Source organism: Bemisia tabaci, chromosome 1 (genome assembly GCF_918797505.1).
Source record: "Bemisia tabaci chromosome 1, PGI_BMITA_v3".
NCBI classification, from domain to species: Eukaryota; Metazoa; Arthropoda; class Insecta; order Hemiptera; family Aleyrodidae; genus Bemisia; species Bemisia tabaci.
Genome location: NC_092793.1, coordinates 67,722,430 through 67,746,297, shown reverse-complemented (window position 1 = coordinate 67,746,297; position 23,868 = coordinate 67,722,430). Strand labels below are relative to the sequence as shown.

Sequence of the window (23,868 nt, the reverse complement as noted above, 5' to 3'; positions counted from 1 at the left end):
TCCCCCCAATCCCTCGCCCCTCGGAGGATGTTTAGCGCTCGCTACAAGAATCCCTGCTTCGCTTCGGTTAATTGGCTTCGTAGCCTTCGTTTTAGCTCCGGGAAAAGGCTAAGGCTGAGGCTGAGACGAGAATAGGAAACAAATTTTCGTCCCGGAATATGAACACCATAAATTTTGATTAGCCGCCGCTTCGGGGGAGTTTTTACATATTTTTCAAGTTTGCCACCGAAACTCTCTAACTCCAAAAAGTATGATGGATCTTGCCTCAGACTGCGGACCGATTATTGAAATTGATAGACAAAGCTATAGACATAGAAGACAAAAGGGATATGGAGGGATCTCATCGGTGGAGGCGGGTGGTTGCAATGGACAAAGGAGGAAGATGGACAAAGGAGGCAAGTGTGAGGCTAGATCACGTTTTTGTATGGATACAACTATACGTACTCGACGAATGTGCGTATTGCGTTTGCAAAAATTGAAGGGATTTAGGAGCATCGGATTTACGGATCTTTGGCGATCTCATAACTTCTCGCCTGCGCAAATAATTTTTCTTTTGAGAGAAAAGAAGTCAACCCAATGCAATACATTCACAGTAATCTGTTTACTTTTGCTCTTATTATTCTTGGTTTAGCAATACTCTTCATCCTGGAAACCAGGCCTTCCGAATCTTCAAATTTGATAAATGAGATAAAAATAAACACATGGAACATTAGACCTCATTGGAGTTTGCACGGATTTCTAATCGGCTCGACATTAGACATATTCAATCACGTAGGTCAGACTGCCACCGGGCCACGGTGCAACCGTAATCCATGAGCGCTAATTAAAAAGCAGGGGGAGGAACGCAAATTGCATTAGCCAAGTGAAATTCATGCATGGACGTACACGGCACTAGTTACCGCAGTGATTTGATGACGTCACAAAAGCCTAGCTGAGAAAAAAGAAAAATAAATTGTTACGGCTTCTTAATCCTGTAGACAAGTATCTACGTCGGCTAATGCGCTTAAGAGGCGCAAGGGCTGGTGATAGGGTGGTATTAATTAAACAAGTGAACGTGGCGAGTAGCAATATATGTGTGTATGGACACCGTTTAATAAAACCGCCTATCCCACACACTGTCCCAACATCTCTATCGCATTCAAGTGCATCGGTACCTAGGCCCGACTTGCAATTGAAGTAGGTCTTTTATGTCCGAGTAGAATATGATCGCGGTCGCCCGCGACTGCATAACTCCATTGCCGCGTGCTAACGAAAAACGCCGTATATACTTTTAATCGTTGTCACATCTCTTCCGATTAAAAGTGATTTTTTTTCGTAAAAAACTTGCAAAAATTCTCCACGACGATTTAATCCGCAATTTAATGCATTGTATTTGAACATTTTGGGAGAGAATAAACTCATTATTTTTTGGCAAATATATGTGTTATTGAAGTTTATCTGGCAACGTGCGAGTTCTCATAGTAGGTTCTTGCCTGACACGGTCGCATTGATTTTTTATTATTTCGCCAATGTCTTAAATACACGCCTCCATCCGCGGTCGTTGCATCTCATCCACCCCTCCTCGTCCCGTCTCTAAGCCCCCGTCTGTGTCAGGTTGTAAGGGGGGGGGGGGGGGGTGGCCGACTCGGCTGCACTTTGACCTGAAGACTGGCAGCCTCAATTTGTCGCTAGACTAGACTAACCAAACCCGTTTATCCTTTTATTTACTAACACGGGAACGACCTCCAGACAAGAGTGGAGGCTACACTCCGTCGAGCACAAGCATCGAGCGGCTCTATGGTTCCCGCTCTGTACTTGTTTCATTTTTTCTTTCCTTTCCTCAATTTGCCGCTGCCGTATGCAAATTTTAAAAAGTTGCTGGTAAACAGAATTATTGCAAGTTCGCGATCTTTCAACGGGGAGGATTTTAATTCGCAGAACTACGAGTGCAAGTTCTATTTGATAACCAAATCTTCCCGTCAGCTCTACCAGAATTATGATCGGTCCATCCCACTTCAGAGAATCGCTACTAAGTATCGCCTATTTTGATTAAAAAAGAAGGGGGCGTTTAGGAGACTTTATCGGAAAGGATCTTATTTCTTGCTTAATTTCAGCATGCTTGTAATCGATTCATCAATATAGCTCGGCGATTTAGATGCAAAAATTTGATTCGGCTCATTTTAAAAATGGCGCGTGTGCCATTAAGCTCTTCACTTAGATCGGCATTTCAGGGCCGGCTTTACATACGTGCCGCTCAGGGACCGCCTATATTTTGCCGCCTCTTCTCATTCGTTTTCAAACATCGATACAGACCATCAAGAGAACGTGCCAGAAGAGGAGGGGTGCATAAGACGCGTTAAGTCGTGTTGGGCACATTTTTTGTGAAAGCCCTGTCAACACTAGCTAATGTTCATGGAACTTTGCGCGAAAATTAAGTTCCACAAAAATGGATCTGTGTGGACGAGGCCTTTCATTTTAAAGAAAAGAACGAAAAAAGTATAAAAGAATAAACATGAATGTGGTTTAATGGTTTTAATTTCCGCCATCGCACCAACCGCACTGTGTTTGGCGCAATGCGTGAAGTATTCCTACAGTCTTGTAGGCGCTATGCGTTTCACGCCGACCGCTGCTGACCGCACTACGTTTGACGCAATGCGTGAAGTATTCATGGAGTCTTGTAGGCGCTGATATGTGTGTCATGCTGACCGGCGCGCCGAGGGCTTCTCCTTTCCATCTGAAGTCCTCGTCATCATTGCTCTCTGCGCCGCGCCGCTCCAGGCCAAAATGCGTGTCTGGTTTCTCTCTCAACTAGACTAATGAAAGGCGTTGTCTCTTGTATCACCGAAAGACGGACAAATTAGAAATTGCTATACTTTAATTCTCAGGAAATGAGAGATTGTTTCGCCTTTTCTCGTTTGTAATTTTTTGTTTCTATATAAATCAGATTTTTTTCTTGATACCTACATTTGTACAACATTTGCCGCCCCCTAAATTTGCCGCCATAGGCCGCGGCCCATGTGGCCACCCCCTAAATCCGGTCCTGAGGCACTTATATGAATACGCCAGAAATAAAGCGCTTAATGCAATCAAAAGGTGTGTTTGCTCTTGGATCCTTTCTTATAATCGCCATCCGATCAGTCATTTTCCAGACGAAATAACGTAAATCGTTATCATACTTACTTCATAGTTGCAGAATTTCCACACGGACAGTGGAATTCTCGAGTGATGATTTCAGAAATTTTTCATCGGGTCACACACAAAAATCTGCAAAATTTGGTGTAGGGATTGCACGGTCACATTATCGTACGAAGAAATAGGATGGTTTGAATCCTTCATGCGGCTTTAGGATGAAGTTACGGACGTTACGTACTTTTTTCCGGGAGCCGACGAATTGGCGTATCTATAGTTACTCGCTGAGGGTCCCTGTCCACGACTGGGCCCGTGATGAATCGTGAATGATCAACAATCGATAGTTTCCCGAAGCTATGGCAATGAATCAATTATTTAGTTATCCGTTGCGAACATCCTGATAATCGCGGCTTTCCTATAGATTTAAATGGCAGATCAATGCAATGGATTTGTCGCAGTCAAATAGTAAAATCAGGCATTTTGTCAAATGCCTAGGCAAATAATCAAATAAATTAACTTAGATTGAAATTTTGATTCTTTTCCTAATTTTAGACAAAATATGTGATTGCTCCCGTAAGAAAAAATTATCAGTAAAAATTTGCGTCACACAATAGTGTTTTAAATGATTTTTAGCTCCTGAGCGGACATTTATCTGGAAATTTGCAGCATGTCATAAAAAACAGAAATTTTAGAATTTCAACGTTTAAAAATATGAGAAGCTATAGGAGAGGCATAGACAAAAAGAGTTCGTAGGTTTGATGAGTTATTTTTTCCTAAAATATTGAAAATTCGTGAGATCTCCGCCATAAGTTCACAAAACTTTGTAGACCTTCAAAATTTAACCAACTGCCTAGGCATTTGATAAAATGCCTGATTTTACTATTTGCCTGCGACAGATTCATGGCGAAGCTGGACACGGCACCGCGCGCTGACAAGGAGTGAACTGTCGCGAGGCCGCTGACCAAAATCCAGAGGGGATTGTTAAAGCTGCGACGCGACGGTGGACTAGGATCCATAAAATCCGGCAATTAAAAACAAAGCAAGCGATGAAGCCGAGTCGGAGCCGGGGGCCAGGGGCCTGTTAATGAATGACGCCATTTCCTCTAATCATCATCCTACCTAGAGCTTAGCTTCCATCATTTGTCACTTCCTGCGCGGAGTCACTCTCGCTGCGGTGCGGTGTGGCCAGCGTGGTGGTGCGCTGTGGTGGTGGGACCTCCGTCACCTGGTTGCCTGATTTTACCTGATTTTCAGTGGCGTGGCGTGCTTTCCGATTTATCGATTGATTTGCCATTTAAACCTACGGGAAAGGATCGATAGACAGGGTGTTCGCAGTGGACACCTTAATAATACGTAAGTAACAAAAGACGACGAGGTATCGACCACCACAAGCCTAATTTCTCTATTAATTCACAACAGTCTCCGATTGGGAAAAGTCTAACTATAATCCAAATCGTTGCAATACGCGAACCTGCAGTTCGATCGTTGAATCGATCAGTGGCGTGGTGTGCTTTGCGATATATCGATTGATCTGCCATTTAAACCTATGGAAAAAGATCGATACACACGGTGTTCGCAACGAACACCTTAATAATCGATTCTCTACCATAGCTTCAAATGGAGAAATCTCGATAATCGATCATTCACGCCCCGCCACTGCTGATTTTACCTGATTTTCACCACATTGCAATCGGGCCCTGCAACTTCCTGCAAACACATGATCTACTCGTATGCGCAATCAGACACATGGCAAAAGATAATTCGTAAACAAACAAGTTCTCCTTCGAAGAGAAGTTTAGGCAATATCTCGACTTCTTAGTTAGGATACTTTTCTATAAGGAACTAAGAGGTCCTCTCCTGGCTGCTAAAATCCTAGATCCTGGTGAAAAATGTGTACAGAACTACAGACGGCTGCATCATTTGAAGATTTCCCACCGCTGCGCAACAGTAGCCGGAACATCTTTTTTGTATGAGTTATTCCGAGCAAAAAGGTGCATGGCTCTCATACTTTTTCTTAAAGAGGAAAACGAGTTATTGGTGTTTTCGAACTCTCCTGTAACACAATTTTGGTCACCCTATCTATCTCCAGTTTCTAGCCTGTCTAGCCTGTTTGTAGGTCTGAAAACTGCAATTTTCATTTGAATCGTTAGGGTTGCGGTTTTCTCCCGATATCTCAGAATGGCGGAAATCGAGTTGGAAACCATCCTTGCACTAAAATACGAGCACTGATATACAGCTTTGAAGAAATGATTATTTTCAAGAGAAAGAAACGGTGAAATTAAAAATTGCCACTTATATATGCCAACTTCCTTTCAATTTGTTACCTTAGTGAATATTCAAGTCAAAATCCTGTTAGCAGTAGCTTGGAAAATCAAAACTTACCATGTGCTTGCAATATTGTAACTTTCTTCGACCTACCAAAAAATACATTATATTAAGGCACTTTGGCAACGCGGCCCATTATCCACCGACCACAGAGAGCTAATTGATACTGATTTATACATTAAGCTCTCTCTTCTCCCCCTCTTTGTCTCTAAAAAAAGACAATGTGACCGGCTGCGATATCTTCATTCCAGCATCCTCCCACTAATTTTGGTCCCCCAGATGAAAGCGATTTTTAGTCGGCTGTCTGGCAAAATGTTTTGGAATCGCATAAATTAGAAATTCTACTATTGTCACTAGCTCTTTTAGTATTTCTTAGTAACCTGGGCCAAGATTTCTATGAAGAGAACTAGGTACTACACCCCCCCCTCCAGATTACCATGAAAATGTAAGGACGAAGAGAGAAATACAGTGGAGTGGAACTTCGTGAGGAAAAACCAGCACTGATGGCCCTCTAGTAATTTTTTTCAGTCCACAATACGTTTGTATCTTCATTGAAACAAATGTTCCCATTTTGAGAGATGGCGACAAAATCATCAAGTCAACTGTTTATTATTCCTCCAGTTTTCAAACGTCCAATAAAATGAATCCCTCGGCTTCAGCCAGTACTTGCTGCTTCATAGTGCAATGCAGTTTTTGCAGCGCTGCAAGATTTTTGACTCTTCCAAATGTGTCTGAGGATTACCAGATAACCACAATACTTGTTATTGCCTCAAACGCCTCTGAGATGGATATTGCTATTTATGAATGAGTCTAGTGTGTCAGACACGAAGGCGCGTTAATGGTAATCATGGATGCCAAATTTAAATTTCACACCTAGATTTCTCATTTTCCTCAGATTTCAAACTTTTGTGATCTTCATTGACTCTAGTGGTGAATTTCAAAGTCGAAGATTAATCTAATTAGCTATATCGAATATGTCTAACATGCTTATCGAACAGGTTCTAGCCTAATAAGTCAGAGCTTTAAACTATCGAGAATTCTAAATCCCAGTTGACAACCCTGACCCTGCTAACCTAAGGCACACCGTTGTCATGTTCACCGCTTCGAGAATGAATGACCAATCCATACTTGCTGTGTCAGCATGTTTTTTCCATTCTAAAACGCATGTTGGAATGTCACATCTTATTTTTTATTTTATTTTTTTTTCTTGCAGTATTTTTATAATTTTTTGACGAGCGTGTGATAGAATTTTGGTTCTGAATACGCGCCTTAAGGTCTGAATACTTTAAAAACCTTGAAACTTTAATTTTGTCCTGGACACGTGTCTCTAGGCAAAGTTTCTAATTGTATAATTGCTGAGGGAAATAAGGCAATTTGGCCATCCTGGTATGCCTCACGGGTTTAACTCCACTGAGATGGTGGTTTGATGAAAAATTTGCCAACTAATAATTTTGCGAAATTTGTATTGCGTTCATCGTGCGTTACGTGAAAAATTGACAGAGAAACCCTCATTGCGGTAGTGAATTTCTTATGCTCGGTTCTATTGGTCCATTTATACTGGGTTATTCAATAGTCGCCATAACTTTAGTTTGCATTATGATATCGATTTGCGGTTTAAGACGTTTTTCCTCATATCGAGGGGGAAACTTTTTTAGATGATCTCCAGTTTTTGATCCTCTCGGGGGAGGGGGCGAAGGGCAGCTCAAAAATTTAAAATGACCACCCCCCCCCCTCATGGCCAGTGGTGCGTGACTTTTGAATAACCCTGTATGTTAAAAGGCATTCAACACCGATTTTCTTTTTTTAGTGTATTTTCCGAAGAAAATACACTTTTTTTTTTGGGGGGGGGGGGGGGGGCAATGATTGAAAGGACGACCATCACCTATAATATGGCAACAAGTCTGGTTGGGAAGCTCTTCGGGTAGACGCTTGGCGGCTTGGGGAACGGCGCGCGCGGGGCTATTGAGGAACATGCAGGATCCTGTGCATCAGCATCCCCGTGCGAGGTGTGTTGCGCGCCGCATGACACCGCTCCACAGCGTCGTCGTATGCCGTATGGGTGCGGTTATATGTAAATGAGACTCTGGTTAAGACTAATAATGACTCCTTTCTTCAACCTTTATCGCCCCGCACCTCCCTCAGCCTCGGCCGCGTTTGATTACCACTCCTGATCTCGCTCTCCGAGCTACAACCGCTCAAGCACAACGGAGACCCGCGCGGAGATACGCGGTTTGGCCGGCGATCCCCGCACGCGTACCCTACAACATACTCACTTCGCCAACATATTCACACCTTGTTCCTCCGCGTATCCCTTTTTATTGGCTTTTTTTCATTTTTCCCCCGCTTTTTTAATTTATGTATCGTACTTTAGTCACATTTGAAACTAATCTCCCGCCTGCCTCGCCGTTTGTTTATCCTCTCTGCTCGCTTTGTTTTATTTATCCCGTGCCCGTGTTGCTCGCTGCGAACATGAATCGCTCGGCGTCGGAACCTGACAAGTCCTATCCCTCGTGAACCCTGCTCTTGGTTAGGTTGCGTCTATCCTGGGGCTCATCGGACGATGGTCGTGCTCCGTTTCTCTTCACACGGAGCGAGTGATAACCAGAACCCCAACTCGAATACTGCCGTGCTAAGGATGAACGCCGAATGAACCTTCGTGCGTTGCCAAATTTATTTTAGTAAAATACGAATTTCCCGGAAAACTAGTAAAAATTTTCCGTACACTTTCTCAGAGAATTTTTTTCGCAATGAGATCTAGAGTATCAGAAAATTTCAAGTAGAAACATTCATTATTCGTCTCAAAAATTAATATTTTAGGAGGGGAAGTTTGGCAACCCTCGGATGTTCATACGGCGTTTTTCCATAGCATGGCAGAATAGTCATTAAGATATCGGGCGCTATGAGCTCACATAACTCGGGGCACTGACAAATTATTTTAGTTAGATCTCCGATTGTGTTGACATCTACAGCGACGTTCGTTCTTGGCCTGCGCGCCCAATCCGGGCACGGTCCCTTCGTCGCCGATTAGGGGGAGGCATATTGCGCCGATAAGTCTCCGGCCAATTAAATTCTGCGCTTGATTCACTTCCCATGGTGTATCACTCTTGGTCGTTCCAGCTCCGTGCGCGAGGTCAATTCAATTACCTGGGATCTATGAGCGCGGTGTAGGAAATGCCCAAATCCGAATCGACACAACACGCATCTCTGCCTCGGAAAAATAGACCACTGGACAAGGTTCAAATTCAAGCAATCATTTATGTTGTCTCATCACAATTTTGCGTAGAACATAAGTTTTTGTAAGCTGTGACCTTTAAACTGGGTGTGTGGGACTGAGGTCCAGTTGTTTCTTGTGAGCGGAAAATTAAAATGTTAAGTAACTGACGCCAAATAAAAATGTTTCATTGAGAGTTATTTTCGGTACATTCCGCTGTGCAAATCGTATTCTACTTGGAATTTTGAAGAGGAATCATGTATTGGAATGCTTAAAGTCGAACCTTCTGTAACACTCAACTCATCGAGCACTTTCATCGGAAGCAATACAATTTTTCATTTCCTGGACGAGAGAACTTAACTTCTTTGCAAGGTTGCAAACTTGATTCAAGCCATTCAATTTTCCATAAGAACGTACCTTTGCAATTTTTGTCCAAAACTTCTCTGATTTTTGCATGAAACCAGAGGAAAAGTCAGTGTAATTTTCAGTTAGAAATTCTCAAAATTCTGCAAGTAAAAATGCAAGTTGCGAAGAAAAATTTGTCCACATTGAAATGGACTGCATTTTGCAATTAGGAACTATAAATTCTAGCCCGGTTTAAAAACAACGTATGTGCCATTAGTTTCCCTACACACATAAGTGTTTTTCCAGAAGAGCCAGAATTAAAAGTTCCAAATTGCAAAATGCAGTCCAAATGTAGTTACGGAGGGGAACGAGGAATTTCCCAGTGGAAATTCTCCATTGTCTTTACTCTGTGAATGGTGATGTGTATCTAACGGCGACGGTTTTCTTATGTTTCAGCAGCAGCAGGCTCAGGGAGCGGCGGACACGTCGGCGTCGGGGGCGACGGGCGAGGACGTCGCGACGTTGGGGGCGACGCGGGGACCCCCATCGCGGAGCTCCAGCTCAGCCCTAAAGCGCTTCAGAAAGTCGTCAACAGCTCCGAGTCGGACGCAAGTGTTTCTGAAGTAGTGATCAACGCGGACGACTCGGAGCCGGAGGACGCGGAGCTCGAGAACTGCGAGACGGCCAAGAAGACGATGGGACTCGTCTGCAAGAAGTGCAAGCTAGCTTTCCCGGAGGAGCCGGCCATCATCGAGCACCTCAAGTCCAGCGACTGCAACTGCGGCGTCGTCAGGTTAGTCCAGTGCGATTTCCTCTGCAAGCGCTGCGACGCCCGCTTCCCGGGGGTCGGCGAGTGGCGGGCCCACTTCGCTCAGAGCCACAGGGCCCCGAATCTCTCCGACGAGATGGAGGACGTCGTCAACCAGATCACGGCGCTGGCCGCTAAGGCCGCCGCCGCCGATTCCAACGCCAACCTCTTCTGCGCCCCGCCGCAAGGCCCCGAGCCCAAATCCAAGCTCTTCGTCACCCCGAACAGTGTCCCTGTGCCGAGCACCGGGAAGTAACTCCATATTTTGTATCCGTAGACCTACCCTGGTAAAAAAAAGAGGGGTTCGGGTCACTGAAGCGTCTTGGCGCCCAACTGACCTCAATGAGCGCTCCGGGTTTGACCCTCCTCTCACCAACCCGGGTCTCCTACAATTGAATGAAAATAAGCAATTTGGCTGCATCTGTATAAAGAGTTTTAAAAATACATGAGTCTGATTGCTTTGGATCCGTAACATTGGTCGGATGGAGACACATTGTAAATAGGAAGATCTTTTTTTACCAGGGTAACTTTCATGTCAGAGTGAGATGATATCTTTTTCACGGGTGAGAAGCCACCTGCAATGTGCGAAACTGCAAATTAACTCTCAAAAAGCATGAGTGAAAAAGACAAGCCATCAAATCTAGACTCAAACAAGGAATTTTGAATATTTCCAATACTTAATTCAATTTTGACCAGAAGCGCTTGACTCAAAAGCCCACACCTCAGCTTTTAAAATGTCAGCTTCAAAACTATGACGATCTTGTCGCATGCATCTTGAAACATACGTCCAGTCGCCTTTAAATATTTGTCATTTTTTACCCATTCACGGATAATTTACAAATTCAAACTGTGACCCTAAAACCCGATTTTGACTTAATCAACAGGAGTTTAATTACATTGCGAATTTGTCCATAATCATCATCATCATCGCTAAAATGAGACGAATTTTCTGTGTTCTTCTACTCACATTAAAAATACCGATTCGTCGATATTATAATGAACGTTGTGCCCCTCCACATTCGTGGATAGACAACGCTGCTCCATAAAAGTATCAGTTCCTAAGCGTAGTTTTTCGTTATTTGTGTGTTTAAATATGTACAGATCTTTGAAAATTAAGAGTAAGTAGGAAACTTTAGCCAATAGCGTTAATCGCAATTTAAATTGTTCTGCTAATCTTCTCCGCGTTTGACTTCAATCATATTTAAAGTTTGATAAATCACGGATTAAGATCTTATGTGCGGGATTCTTATCAAATGTTTATTTTTTGAATAACAAACTTAAATACTTTTCGGTTTTTCGTGTTTCTTAGAAAGTTCCTAACGTTCGTATTTTATTCTTAATAAAAATCTTTATTATACGTATTTAATACAAATTGTATGTTAAAATGTGACTTTTTATTATTCTTGATAAATATTTGAGAGTTTTACACGACATTCAGACTGCTAACACTAGGGAGGCAATTTAGACTCGCTCCCCCATTCATGTTGTACATACAAATATGTTTCATATAGAAATAATTACATTTTATATGCTAGGTATTTTAATTTCTCTTTCAAGTTTTGTTTTTTACTTCTTGAGAATTTTTCCTTCTATTATGAAGGGCAAAATACTATTTAATAACGGTTACTTTCCGACTCTTTTGTCCAGGGTTGACAAATCAGTCGTTTGAATGACTGTTAATATTTTTCTTTTGTCGTTGATTGCAGATTGTCTTTGTAAATTTCTGTATGTATATTTATGCTCATAAATATATATACTTTTATTATTACATTCATTGCTATGATATTATATTTAGAGTGTATGAAATACTGATTAAGACATGAAATCCAAACCTCGCTATTTACATGTGCTTTTTTAGTTAATATTTAAAAATTTAAAAAAAAATGAAAAATGATAACAATCGTTAATAACCAAAATACTTTTGGTCGTGTAATTGAGTTTAAGATAAATATCTAGGAAATGTACTCAAATCATGAACAGGAAAATATGATTCTATTAAGAAGAGACCTGTTAAAAAAGACAACGCATGTTTTCCTTGTATTATGTAGCTCACTATAATATTATTTTCGTTTTTATTGTCTTTTCCTTCTTTTTTCTTTTATTTGTTTTGCTTTTGACTGTGAGCGTCTTTTGTTATTTTACATGACTGTCTTCTTAGTCTTAAAAGAAGAAACTTTTATTCTCATTTTTTTGTTCTTGATTTGTTCTTTCATTTTTTTATTTTTAGTTTATTCCCGGGATTGGATTTCTATGCCTTTGCAAAAAAAATAAATGTAATGTTTATTTTTGATAATCAATCAATATCAATGATAATCAATCAATACGCGAAACATCGAAGAAATCCTCCTGTATTGCCCTGCTTTTCAAGATTTCTGCTTTTTGTTACCCCTTATTCTAGGGATTGTAACTGAGAGCAGATGTTTTCACTTTCCTCTTATATTTTTGTTCGATTTACGCCTGCGGCTGGGAACAAGCGGTAATCGATTCTCTGTATTTTTCTCTTTCTTCTCTTTATTTCTACTTTTTCTTTTTTCGTCGACGTTTGCATAGGTCTACTAAAACCCCAAAAAGAGAAATATTATCTGGCTGATTATTTAAACCCATAAAATCCGCTGGAGATCGCTGGTAAGTAATACGTGATCGATGACAACTCCTGAGCTAACGGAGAAATTTTTGCTCCCATCCGATATCACGGAATTAAAGGCTGTCTTTGTAGAGCTCATTTGATCAAATGATTGCCATCTCTATAATGCTCCCGCAAAATTGTTTCGAAATCTTCAAAGTCTTAAAAAGACATCATTTTTTTGCACTCAACTTTCAATTTACCATCATGAAACCGTACAGATCTGTTTCTTAAATAAAATCTTGAACCTATACCATTTCTCGTTAATCGTGACATTAAATTTTTAAAAACCCATTGTAGACCGAAGCAAACGTAACTTGTATACAAATGAATTTTGTACTTTATGAGAACATTATTGGATTTTTGCATGAAGCCTCTGTCAAATAAGGTCATTTTAAACGCGTTGAATTTCGCCGAACACTTGATGAATTTAAAATCTGGTTCCATTGACGGTTGACAATCTTCCATTTATACCATGCATTAAATCGACAAAAGCTAAAAATAAAGTGTAATGTTCATTTAATTATTTCCTTTTTTTCTTTTCTTACTCTTTCCTGTTACTTTTTTAATTTAAATCCCAGCACCCATGGTTCCTATTCTTGTAGCTAACATTAATTACTAAGGTTCCTGTTTACAAAAATATAATTTAAAAAAGTAAACAAAAAAATGAAGCTTTTTTATTATTATTGATTATTAATTAATATTATTAGTTATTAGTATTAAATTAATATTCCTCTTACTAATACTACTTATTATTACTTTCATCATCAGCATCATCATCATTAATATGACCTATTGTAATAATAAGTTTCTTATTGTACTATTTAATAAGTGTGACAGTTCGTTGTTGGGTGTTAATATATAGGTATATCAAACGTAAATATGTATTCCTCACCATCTCTTTCCTGGTCCCAAAATAATTGTAATGAATGCCATCCATGAACTTTCAGTTTTACTTTTATCACAATCACGTTCCATCTGCAAATTAATCCTACAAATCCGTCGTAATTTTCCAAATTTCTTTTCATGGTGGAACTGCAGCTCGAACGCGGTAAATGATTTAGAATGTCCGATGTCCATTTTTAATTTGAGAATTCATAAAATTTTCAAAATAAATGTGCGACTCTTTTGTATTTTTATGGTGGAGAATGTAAAACCACTATACATCGAAGGAATGGGTCACCAATGAAGTTGACTCACTGTCTTGAGAAGGATCAGTGAATTCTTTAAAATTCCCTCCTTAAAAAGACTTGCAAATGTCGGTGTCTCAGAAATCACACCTCTCCTCGGCAGTTGTACCTGAAATAAAAATTGATTTCAATTACAACGGATTTGTACGACAAATATTCAGTTTTGAAAAACTTTCTTAAAATTTTTTAATAAAAACAATGCTCCAATCCGTACTCTGATTTTAATTTCTATATAAATAGAACAACGTCCTCAGTTTTTCCCATTTTTGCAAAGCATGATCGGAACTAATCACTTTGTTGTACATTTAATAAAAAATCTTTCGAATGTTCCTCTTTAAAATTTGTTTGTGATGGTTAGTTCTTATTTATCGCATTTTTGTTTTTTATCTGTCAGAAATTTACCAACCGAATCAAGTAATTGGTTTTTCGGTTACAATGTTTAATGGTTAAAATTTATTTTTTATTAAGATAACGAAAAAGGTTCCTAATAGATTTCATATCGGTTAAATATTAAATTATATGTAATTTGAATTTGCATTATTTATTTCTTTTCTCTTTTTTTGTCCTGTTTTTTTCTTTTTTGCTGACCCTGTTCACGGAAGTAATAGTACATTAGTTATCACCAACAGAAAGAAGAAACGTAATCTCATGCACTCGCTCATCTTGTGAGTGATGCAAGTCAGCAGCTTTCCTAGACAATCTCTTTCCGTTAGCTTTGAAAAGTCGACTCTCCATCTCCAATAACATAACTACTCGCCAGTGGCGTGACGTGAATTGCGATATATCGATTGTTTTGCCATTTAAACCTATGAAAAAGATCGATTATCAGGGTGTTCGCAGCGAACACCTTAGTAATCGATTCTTTACCATAGTTTCAAATGGCGATATATCGATAATCGATCCTTCACGCCACGCCACTGCTACTCGCATAATTAAAGCATAAGGCCTCTTCCATTACCCCATTCAATTTTATTTCTTTCAAGTACTTGTTTAGTACCATGTTTACGTTTTTGCTGAGTTAGTTATCAAAATTCATTGCTCAATATTTTGTGGATGAAAAATGTGTCCAAGTTGCATTCTTTTAATTTCATCGCTTAAAGTTTTTTTTATTTTTTAAAAACATATGTACATTTCCAACCGCAGAAGAGCTCAATTATTCACATTCAAAAATGCTGAGTTCTCATGATATTTTAATTATGAAATTTGCAGTAATCATCATTACGATTTTTTTTCCTTCGGGAAAATCGTATATGTTACGTTGATGCAAGAAATACTCTTTTCTTGAATTTTGGAAGCTAATTCAGTTGATTTTAGAATGCTTTTTTGTTTGTGCTTCATAATTTTGTTGATTTTTAACTTCTGCTCGTAAAATTTTGCGATGAAATGTGATTTTGTAAATTCACGTTTAAGGAATGCGCTCGAGTATTTATGTATTTTTTTCAAATAATAAACATTAATGTTCACTTATAAATGGAATCATTCAGAGAAAATACATCAATATTTGTGACTTTTTCTCGCGTCATGCGTCATGTTCTTTCCTTGCATTTTCTATTCCAACGAATAAATCACTCATCATCAAAACAGAAACATTGTAAACAATAGCATTTTAATTTTGGTGTACGTGTTTCTTCAATTCTTTTTTTTCTTTTAAATTTTCGTTCTTTTTATATTCAATTTTTGTTTCCTCCTCACACACAAGAGGCCTACATAAGCTTTACTGTAACAAGAAGTTCGATTGCCTCTCAATCGGATTATTGACGATCCAACGAGTCACTTTTTGAATCCTTATCGATTGATCCTGATCGATAAATCCCTATCGTAACAATGCTTTTTATCGATCAAGGTCATTCGATATCGATTTCAGTGGCGTGGCGCGAAGGATCGATTATCGATATTTCTCCATTTGAAGCTATGGTAAAGAATCGATTATTAAGGCGTTCGTTGCGAACTCCCTGTGTATCGATCTTTTTCAATAGGTTTAAATGGCAGATCAATCGATATATCGCAAAGCACACCACGCCACTGATCGATTCAACAATCGAACTGCAGGTTCGCGTATTGCAACGATTTGGATTATAGTTAGACTTTTCCCAAAAGGACACTGTTTTGAATTAATAGAGAAATTAGGCTTATGGTGATCGATATCTCGTCGTCCTTTGTTACTTACGCCATCCTCAGTTTTTGTATATTGTGCGGTAGTACACATTGACTCTTCTTTTTATGTACTCGAACTCAAGTTACTGTCAAAACCTGTTTCCTGTCATTTTCAAACTGTTCTTAACTAATTCACTCGACTTCGCAGAACTTTCAAATTCAATTCAAGCTGTCTTGACCTGCCAGATTACTGTTAGTTGTATGTGAAAAACGAAAGCTCACTCCAAGTTGTATTAAGTTTGGTCATTTTCAACTGTTGTATAAATGGTAATAATAAACGCTAGTTTATCAATAAATATGGACTACGTTTTTTCTCTCATCTCCTTAAAAGCTAAGATTTTTTTAAGCCTGTACGAATTAAGTCTGAATGGCAATATAAGGGCCGTTACAAGGAGAATCGAAAGAAATATTGTAACTACTGATTAAGAAATTCATTTTATGCATAGGATAAAAGAAATACCAGTTGCATAATCGGAAAAAACATTGTAACTACTGATTAAGAAATGCAATGAAGTTGATGCATAGAATTTAGGAAGTACCAGTTACAAAGTCAGAAAACATATCAGAATAGGAACTAATAACCTTATTTAGAGCATGAGTCATATTAACTCAACATAAGTCTTAAAATCTCACACCGTTGCTTCAACTTTTAAGTAGAGCTCTTACTGCAGGGTTTTGAAATTTATAATGCACTTGAACTGATGAATTTTTTTCCGTATTTTTTTTACGAATTGCCACAATCATTATTAAAGAAATCATATTGAAGAAAAAAATTGGAAACTGTTTTACCCTGGTTTTGAAAACTTCATGCCGTAAAATATACCAACATAATTGGAATATTTGGAAGGTGACAGATGTAATTTAAAAAAATTACAATTGCTCTCTGAATTAAATATTTTGATTACTCTGAACTTGCGTTGAAAAAAACCCGAGAAAGTTCAAATTGTGAAATTTATTTAACCTTCACACTTTACGAAACATGTCTCAGGCAGTATTATTTGAGCAATTGAATCAGAAATCCTCATATTCAATATTCTTACCAAAAACGTAAGTTATGACAAAGGTGGTCCAGGATGTTTTGACGAAAGTTGTGACGATCAGCATTTTCCTCTAAATTATTTAGAAATTCCTCATGATATTTTAAGCTTTAATACAAACCAATGTCCATAAGTCTCCGTCCTTTTTTTCCAGCCAGCGCAAAGAATAAGTAGGAAGGAGACAGCTTCAATGAAATAAATAAATTATACAAAATCAACAAATAAATACTGGTAGTCATAAATAAGATGTATTAGGTTCTAAAGCATCCAATGGTTGCAAGATACCTGAATTGAGTCAGAACAAAAAATTTGAGTTTCAAAAAAAGAGTACATAAATTTGAGAAGTAAAAGGAAACAGAAAAGTAAATTTTGGGATAGTTATTATTAAAGATTATATTTTTAATATTATCATTTTGTAGCGTGAAAATTCTCGATCGCAACATTAGATTGAGAGGAAGAAAAAAAGGGTGGGGGAGGGACAGGACGCTAAACTTTAAGTGCGAGTATGTCATCCTCTCGATTGTGTTTCTCGGATTTTCATTTTTACATACGGATTTTCTTTAGATAACCCTTAAATTACAGCGTAAAGGCTAGTGTTATTATACCTGCACTCATCATCAGTCTTCTTCCATCCAAGGATGCTCTCAAAGGTAAGTAATATTTTCGTAAGCACTAATGAAGTTCAACCCATCAACACGGGTGCCTCCACGTGAAATTGCGCGATGAAAAAAGAAAACGTCGGGTGCCAAAAACCGCAAATGTGCATCAAGTATCTACTGGGAGTTACACGTTTTTGCTTAAGTACAAGAGATTTGGATGAAATGTTTCATCTGTTTCAATTTAGTTATAGTTTCAATAAATCACGGAATTGTTTGTTTCCTTTGATTGATGGCATTTTCAATCGCCAATCTTTCAGCCTCGAATATCTAGATCGAGCATAAGCAGGGGTCAAGGTTTTTTATTCGTCCTCTTCTTTCTTTGTTTTTATTTCTTTTTCCTCGCTTTGAAATTTCTATGCACCGACTGCAAATTCGATTCTTGGCTTGGCTTGAATCATAGGCTATCGATATTCTCCTATTTGAAGCCATGGTAAATAATCTATCATCAAAGTGTTCATTCTGCAAACCCCGATCATCGATCCTTTTCCATACATTCAAGTCGCAGATGAATCGATTCATCGCAAAGCGCGGTATGCGACTGATATGAATATATCAATAAAAATCAGTTTTGGTGCAATAAATAAGAGATGAATGAACGCATTCAAAACAGGTGTCAGGGGAGCTTTTCTTTTTCTTCTTCTCTCAAAAAAGAGAAACTCAAATACCCAAGCAATTTTTGTCACTATCGATTTTAACTATAAATTAAAGCATTCTATATTCGTTTCTTTAATAGAGGATAGAAGGAAAACAAAGTCTATACCTTCTTTTTTTTCAAATTCTACTAAAAAATGTGGAATTTTTTTTTCCTTTTCCTATTCAGTGTGATGAGTAATATATCGATGACTGAAATTGAAAAATGTGTATTTTCAAGTTTGTCGTTGCAGGTCGCCAACTTACGTTTTATCTCCTTTTAATTAAAACCAAACCAAAACATTTTCTTGGAAATTTTGAATACACTTTCTTTCCTTACTCAAAAATATTCACGGAAGTTCCAATAAGACATTTTGGTTTTTTTCTGGAAGAAATAGTAAATAAAATGAAGCATGATCGGAAACTTTACAGTGAAGATATAATTTTTGACTTTAGCTCCTAATTTCTGAAGTTAAAATTGAAGCTTTTTATTGATCGAGGTTTTTGTTCAAATATGTTCCTATCTCAGACTGCTATGGCAGGCTGATTCTCGAATTGTATAGACAAAGCGATGGACAAAGGAGACAAAAGGAAAATGGAGCTGCCTTACTGGTTAAATCGCGTCGTTGTCATAGACTGAAGGGAGAAATAATGGACTAAGTATAAGGTCCCTCGTGGGTTGGAGTTAGTTGGTCCATTACTGAGCTTTTTTGTCCACTGCAATGGCCCACCTCCACCAATAGCATCCCTCAATTTTCTCTCTGTCTTCTGTCTCTAGCTTTGTCCATAAATTTGAGAAATCAGCTCGCTGAAGTGGCTCGTCCAGAAAGTAGAGTGGCAGCGCCACGAAGTGCGAACGGGCACGAATTTTTCCAAGAGCGATCGGAGCGGGGAATAATTATTCCGTCCGGAGGGCCAACAGATTTTCTGCATAAAAAATAAAACCCATAATGGCGGAGCTAATGCTTGTTCAGTGTTTCAATGGCCCGGACGTCGGGACACAATGGACCAACCTAATAAGTGAACGCGGGGTGGGTGATATGAGTCCGGTATCTGCACGTTCTCCATGTTAACGCTCGACTTTAGGACTCGTATTTTCTGCCACGCTAAGGAATAACCGCGTATCACCAATCCAGTCTTGCCGAATGCTCCATTGTAAAATATTTATTCTCGACGAAAGTTTTAAATATTTCTCATTTAAATTCACAGATAACTTTCATCAATTTACAAATGCAATTCCCTGAATAACATAATATCAAAATATGCATGGGTTCTCCGGGAAATTCGTGCTTCATCAAAAGACATTTGGCGAAGTCTGGAAGCTTACCCGGCGTTCCTCCTTAGAGCGGGAGTATTCGCTCCAAAGTCGAGCGATATTCCCTACAACCTCGCTAGTCTAAAGCGGGAGGGACTCCAGAATAAGGCAAAAACCCGCCTTGCAAGGCTCAGCCCAAAGAGGACATGGTGGTTTTTGAGGGGGGAAAATATGAATTCGACTCGAAACAAGTCTTGTAGGGTGCACAATAAACAGTGCATGCCTCACCGTCAGCCTTCTTGTCTAATCTTGTAGTTGGGCTCGAAAATCCGGTACCAACTCCTTGTTTCACCGCAGTTGTCATTTCTGAGGACTTTTTGCGATGATTTATGGGACGAGGGGTTGTTTTACCTTGAGAGCGGCAACGCTGAGAGATTCCTCCCTCTTGGTGCTTCTCCCGGGTTACATGATTACATTTTCTGTCCATTAACTTCGGCGCATCCCGCCACTCAAAGCTCGCCCGTTCATAAGCTGCAGGCTCCTTTACCGGCAGCCGCCCACTGACAGGAAAAAACCGGTAAAATTACCAATTTCTCCGATGCTTGCTAATCACGGAGAATTTTAGGTGCCTTTAAGTCTTCTCGAGCAATCGCTGGTAGAAGTTCGTGAAATGATCAGGAACATCCTGAGGTCACCAGGGTCCCGGTGATCGGCAACTATCGTGGATTTTCGGTGTTTTCACTGCGTCTCGGCTCATTTTCAAAGTTTCCTTTTTTTAAACTTCTTATCCATCGAATTTCAACATTTCGGCGTTTCCAAAACGAAGAAACGTAACTGATTCCAAGCTTGCAAAATTGACTCCAACAATTCGAATTTTGACAAGAATATACCTACGCAATTTTTGCCAAAAATTTGTCAGATCTTTGCATGGGATTAGAAGAAAAACCAGTGAAATTTTCAGTTCAAAAGGCCCAAGATTAGCCTCGTAAAGATGCAATTGCAAGGGAGAATTTGGCAACATTGCAATGTAGTACCTTTCTTTCATAGGGGAGGGGGGACGACGATCGATGTGCAGCTTTTGTGCCAAAATATTGATATGGAAACTTTCCTCTAATCGGCGATATGCATGATTGCTGGATTCGCACTCAGGTTCCTTTGTACCATGGATCATGATGAAAATATCATTCCTCTTTTTCGTGATCCAGTTTTGAAAACTGATCTATCATGAGGGAAAAAACCGGGCCGAAAGTGAAATTCCCATTGGAATTTCTAAACAGAGCCGGACTTAAGATTCATCCTCATCGCAACTCTCACCCTCCTTGTCCTCCAATGCGAAGGGTGAAAATATACCTGTAGCCGAAGGATGGCGATGGAGGTAGAAATGAAAAGGGGGAAAAAATCAGTCTCATCCGGTGACAAAAACAATGCTGTCAAAACGAAAACAGATTCGTTTTCCCGCTGGACCGTCCCGAAATGAATGCATGGGGCATCGGAGTGTCAAATTTCATCCGCTTCCACGTGGACCGGTAATTATTTAAACTGCCCCTGACCGTCGCGTCGCGCCGCACAGTGGATCGAGTCAAAAGGAGAGGTCGGACAAAATTTGGAAACTTTAAGAGCTTTTAACTCCGTTTATACACAATTTTGAGGTTGTAAAAGTGGCTCCATTGGTTTCCTCGTAAAATTTTCAGCTGGAAGCACTCCTTACACTGGGAAAAAAAAACACATTGGATTTAGAGTCCAGACTCTTGAAAACATTGACAAGAAAAATACTCTTGATTCAATCGGATTTTTGTTTGAATCAAAACGAAATCCGCTTAAATATGGAGGATTGGTTCTTGATTTAAGATAGATTCTGATTGAATCAAGAGTACTTTTTCTTGTCGATGTTATTAAGAGTCTAGACTCTAGATCCAATGTTTTTTTTTTTTTTTTTTTGTTTTTTTTTCCAGTGTAAAATTTGAAATGTGACGAAGTAAACATCAAAATATGCAGTTTTAGTCAAAAATTGTACGTACTTCCTCTCTGATTGACTCGATCCACTGTGCGCCGTCCCGCGAGCGAGAGAGAAAACGAGAAGTAAAAAAATCAGCTCAAAAATCTATCGGCAGCCTCCGCGCGAAGAGCTATCCATCAACAAATGAGTCTGGAGATGTATTATTCAGTATTTAATGTCTGAGAATGTCGATTTAGCTGCTGTCCACTACTGATCCTCCTTTTCTAACCCCCCCCCCCCCCCCAGTGCTCCCACCATCGTCCTTTGTTTCGGTCGGGATCGAAAATAAATTATTGGAGTCGGCGCCTTAATTCGTAAAAATTATAAAGATTTATGCACCCATTCATTCGGGGTTCGATGCTGTCTCATCTCGTTGTAGGTGTCCCATCAATCAACGGATATCAGACGTCGGGAATGAATCTATTTCCGCTTTCCGTCAAAGTACTTGAAACCAGTCTGTACTAGTATTTTTTTATTTCATTCATAGGAAAACTTGTTCATTGTACGGCGAGAAGATTCTTGAAAAAAAAAGTTAAAGGTATACTAATCAAAAAACCGTGTTCTCTCCTTTTCCCTCCGAGGAATACTCACCTCATATTAATGTTTGTGAATTTTATGAAAGTTCACTCAAGTATTTTTCATTATAATTTTTTTTTCTCTTTAATGCAATTTGATTCCTTCTTTCATGTTGAAGCTGCAGCTACAGTCATTGTATACAGATGCAACCTATGGATTAAGAGCTTTTCTCTGGTATACCCGAGAAAAGCTCTTGAAAGCGAAAATGGGGAAAACTATACTTTTCCCCATTTTCGCTCTCTGTCAGGTAACTGTCAGGCACCGCTAGACCTCCCTGAATACGCCGCCAAGTTCAGCTAATCTGCTCTCAAATTCTGGACGAAAATGGAGAATGTATCCAAGATGTCAGTTTTGAACATGGACTGATTCAATTATGAACTCCATTTGGCAGCTCAGGTTTGCTTGGCAGTGGGCGGATGAAGTTCTTTAAGATGCCCGTATGACTCGAGGAATGTAACCATGTTTTCACAATCGTAAAATTGAATGAGATCTTGTTCACACCTCCACTACTCGTAAATACTAGCGCCAACACTCATTCCATCCAAATAGGCCCGAGCAATGAGCAAATAGGGCGCTCCAGTATGAACATTGTAATTTTTATCACATGGTTGAGAAAACATCCACTCGCATTTCTCAAAGATAGTGAAGTGGTTACATTACTGGTCTAAAGCATCAGTTTAAAGACTGTTCACATATTTAATGAATTGTTAATTTGTATAAAAATCAGTGAAATATATTGATGCATGAAAGGTATCCCACGTGAAAGAGATAAATGACATGCTTCTCATTTGAAGAGAACGCGTTTGAAGTTTCAAAATTGGAAGGACATTTGTGAGCTTTACGTTTTTCTCTGAAAAGGCTGTGAGGGCTTGAAACTCTTAGCCTCACTATTCTCGAAATTACCTATATTTCAATCTTTCACAAACGTGTCACCTTATTCCCTTCGAATTTGTCCTCGAACGTACACATTTAAATAGAAATCTGAATTTAAAAATTCATACGCTGTTAAAATAAAAATTAGGAACACGGCATTTTTAATAAGATTTGTTAACCTAAATTTTAATCTTATTTTTTTATATTCTTAGGTTTGCTATAAAAATGTTAACTCAAGTAAAATGAATTGAAAATAAATTGTTATGATTGTTGTATGGATGGACACCTTTATATTGGAGATTTAGATTTCTTCTAGGATACAAATGGTAAATAAAAAGTACAGTAAATATCAGTACGTAGGGGGACTTAATTTTAAAAAAATTAATCAAATGAATTTAGTTTCAATTTGTTGTAATTAATACCAATCATTCAAATATATAATCAGTTAAAGCACGGTTTTATATTTATTGGAAGGAGTAAGATAATATTAAAAATAAATATGAATATATAATAATAAAAATATAAAAAAATAAAATAATAAAAATAATAAACAAGTATTTTTCATTTTTCTCATCAGAGGACATCTGTTAACATCCTAATCAGTTGTTGACAACGATGCTTCTAAAAAACCACTCAAATATGTCTCAAATAAAATAATATCAACAATGACTTAATGTAAGAGGATAAAATTAAATTTTTGCGAATAAAAATTTAGTGCGATGGCCGGGAATCGAACCCGGATCAACTGCTTGGAAGGCAACTATGCTGACCATTACACCACCATCGCATGTTGTAGGAGGCGCGGAAATTTGGCCTCTTGAGCCGGGGCGTGTTCCGTCTGACTGAACCGAAGTACAGCACTGACTCACGATCAGTGCCTCCAGCCATAGTGTAGACGATAACATATTCAGCATTGCTATGATGGCGGGGGACGCGTTCCCCATCATTTTGCAGGAGTGGGACGAGGAAGCGGACGAGGAAGAGGGGAGAACACTCCGGAGTGGGAAAGGGCGGGACGGGAGGGGGTTCGCGTTGATGCGCGGTGTGGTGGAAGTGGCGCGGAGCTTGTTGAATGAAC

The 23,868-nt window shown here is 39.1% G+C and overlaps 1 protein-coding gene and 1 non-coding gene across 5 annotated transcripts in view; one reads left to right on the top strand and one right to left on the bottom strand.

Moving 5' to 3' along the window:
* zfh2 (Zn finger homeodomain 2) overlaps positions 1-16,060 on the top strand; it is a 141,668-nt gene extending 125,608 nt beyond the window's left edge. For 2 of the 4 annotated variants that reach the window (XM_019043217.2, XM_072306057.1), the window contains exon 5: positions 9,446-16,060. In XM_019043217.2, the coding sequence (XP_018898762.2) occupies positions 9,446-10,053 (608 nt within the window). In that variant the 3' untranslated portion in view covers positions 10,054-16,060. The remainder of the gene's footprint in view (positions 1-9,445) is intronic. The other 2 variants (XM_019043222.2, XM_019043220.2) reach the window with 2 other exon arrangements.
* A 7,445-nt stretch (positions 16,061-23,505) lies between these two features.
* TRNAG-UCC (transfer RNA glycine (anticodon UCC)) lies at positions 23,506-23,577 on the bottom strand. Its single transcript has one exon. It is a non-coding gene; the product is annotated as a tRNA-Gly (tRNA).
* Between the last annotated feature and the right edge of the window lie 291 nt (positions 23,578-23,868).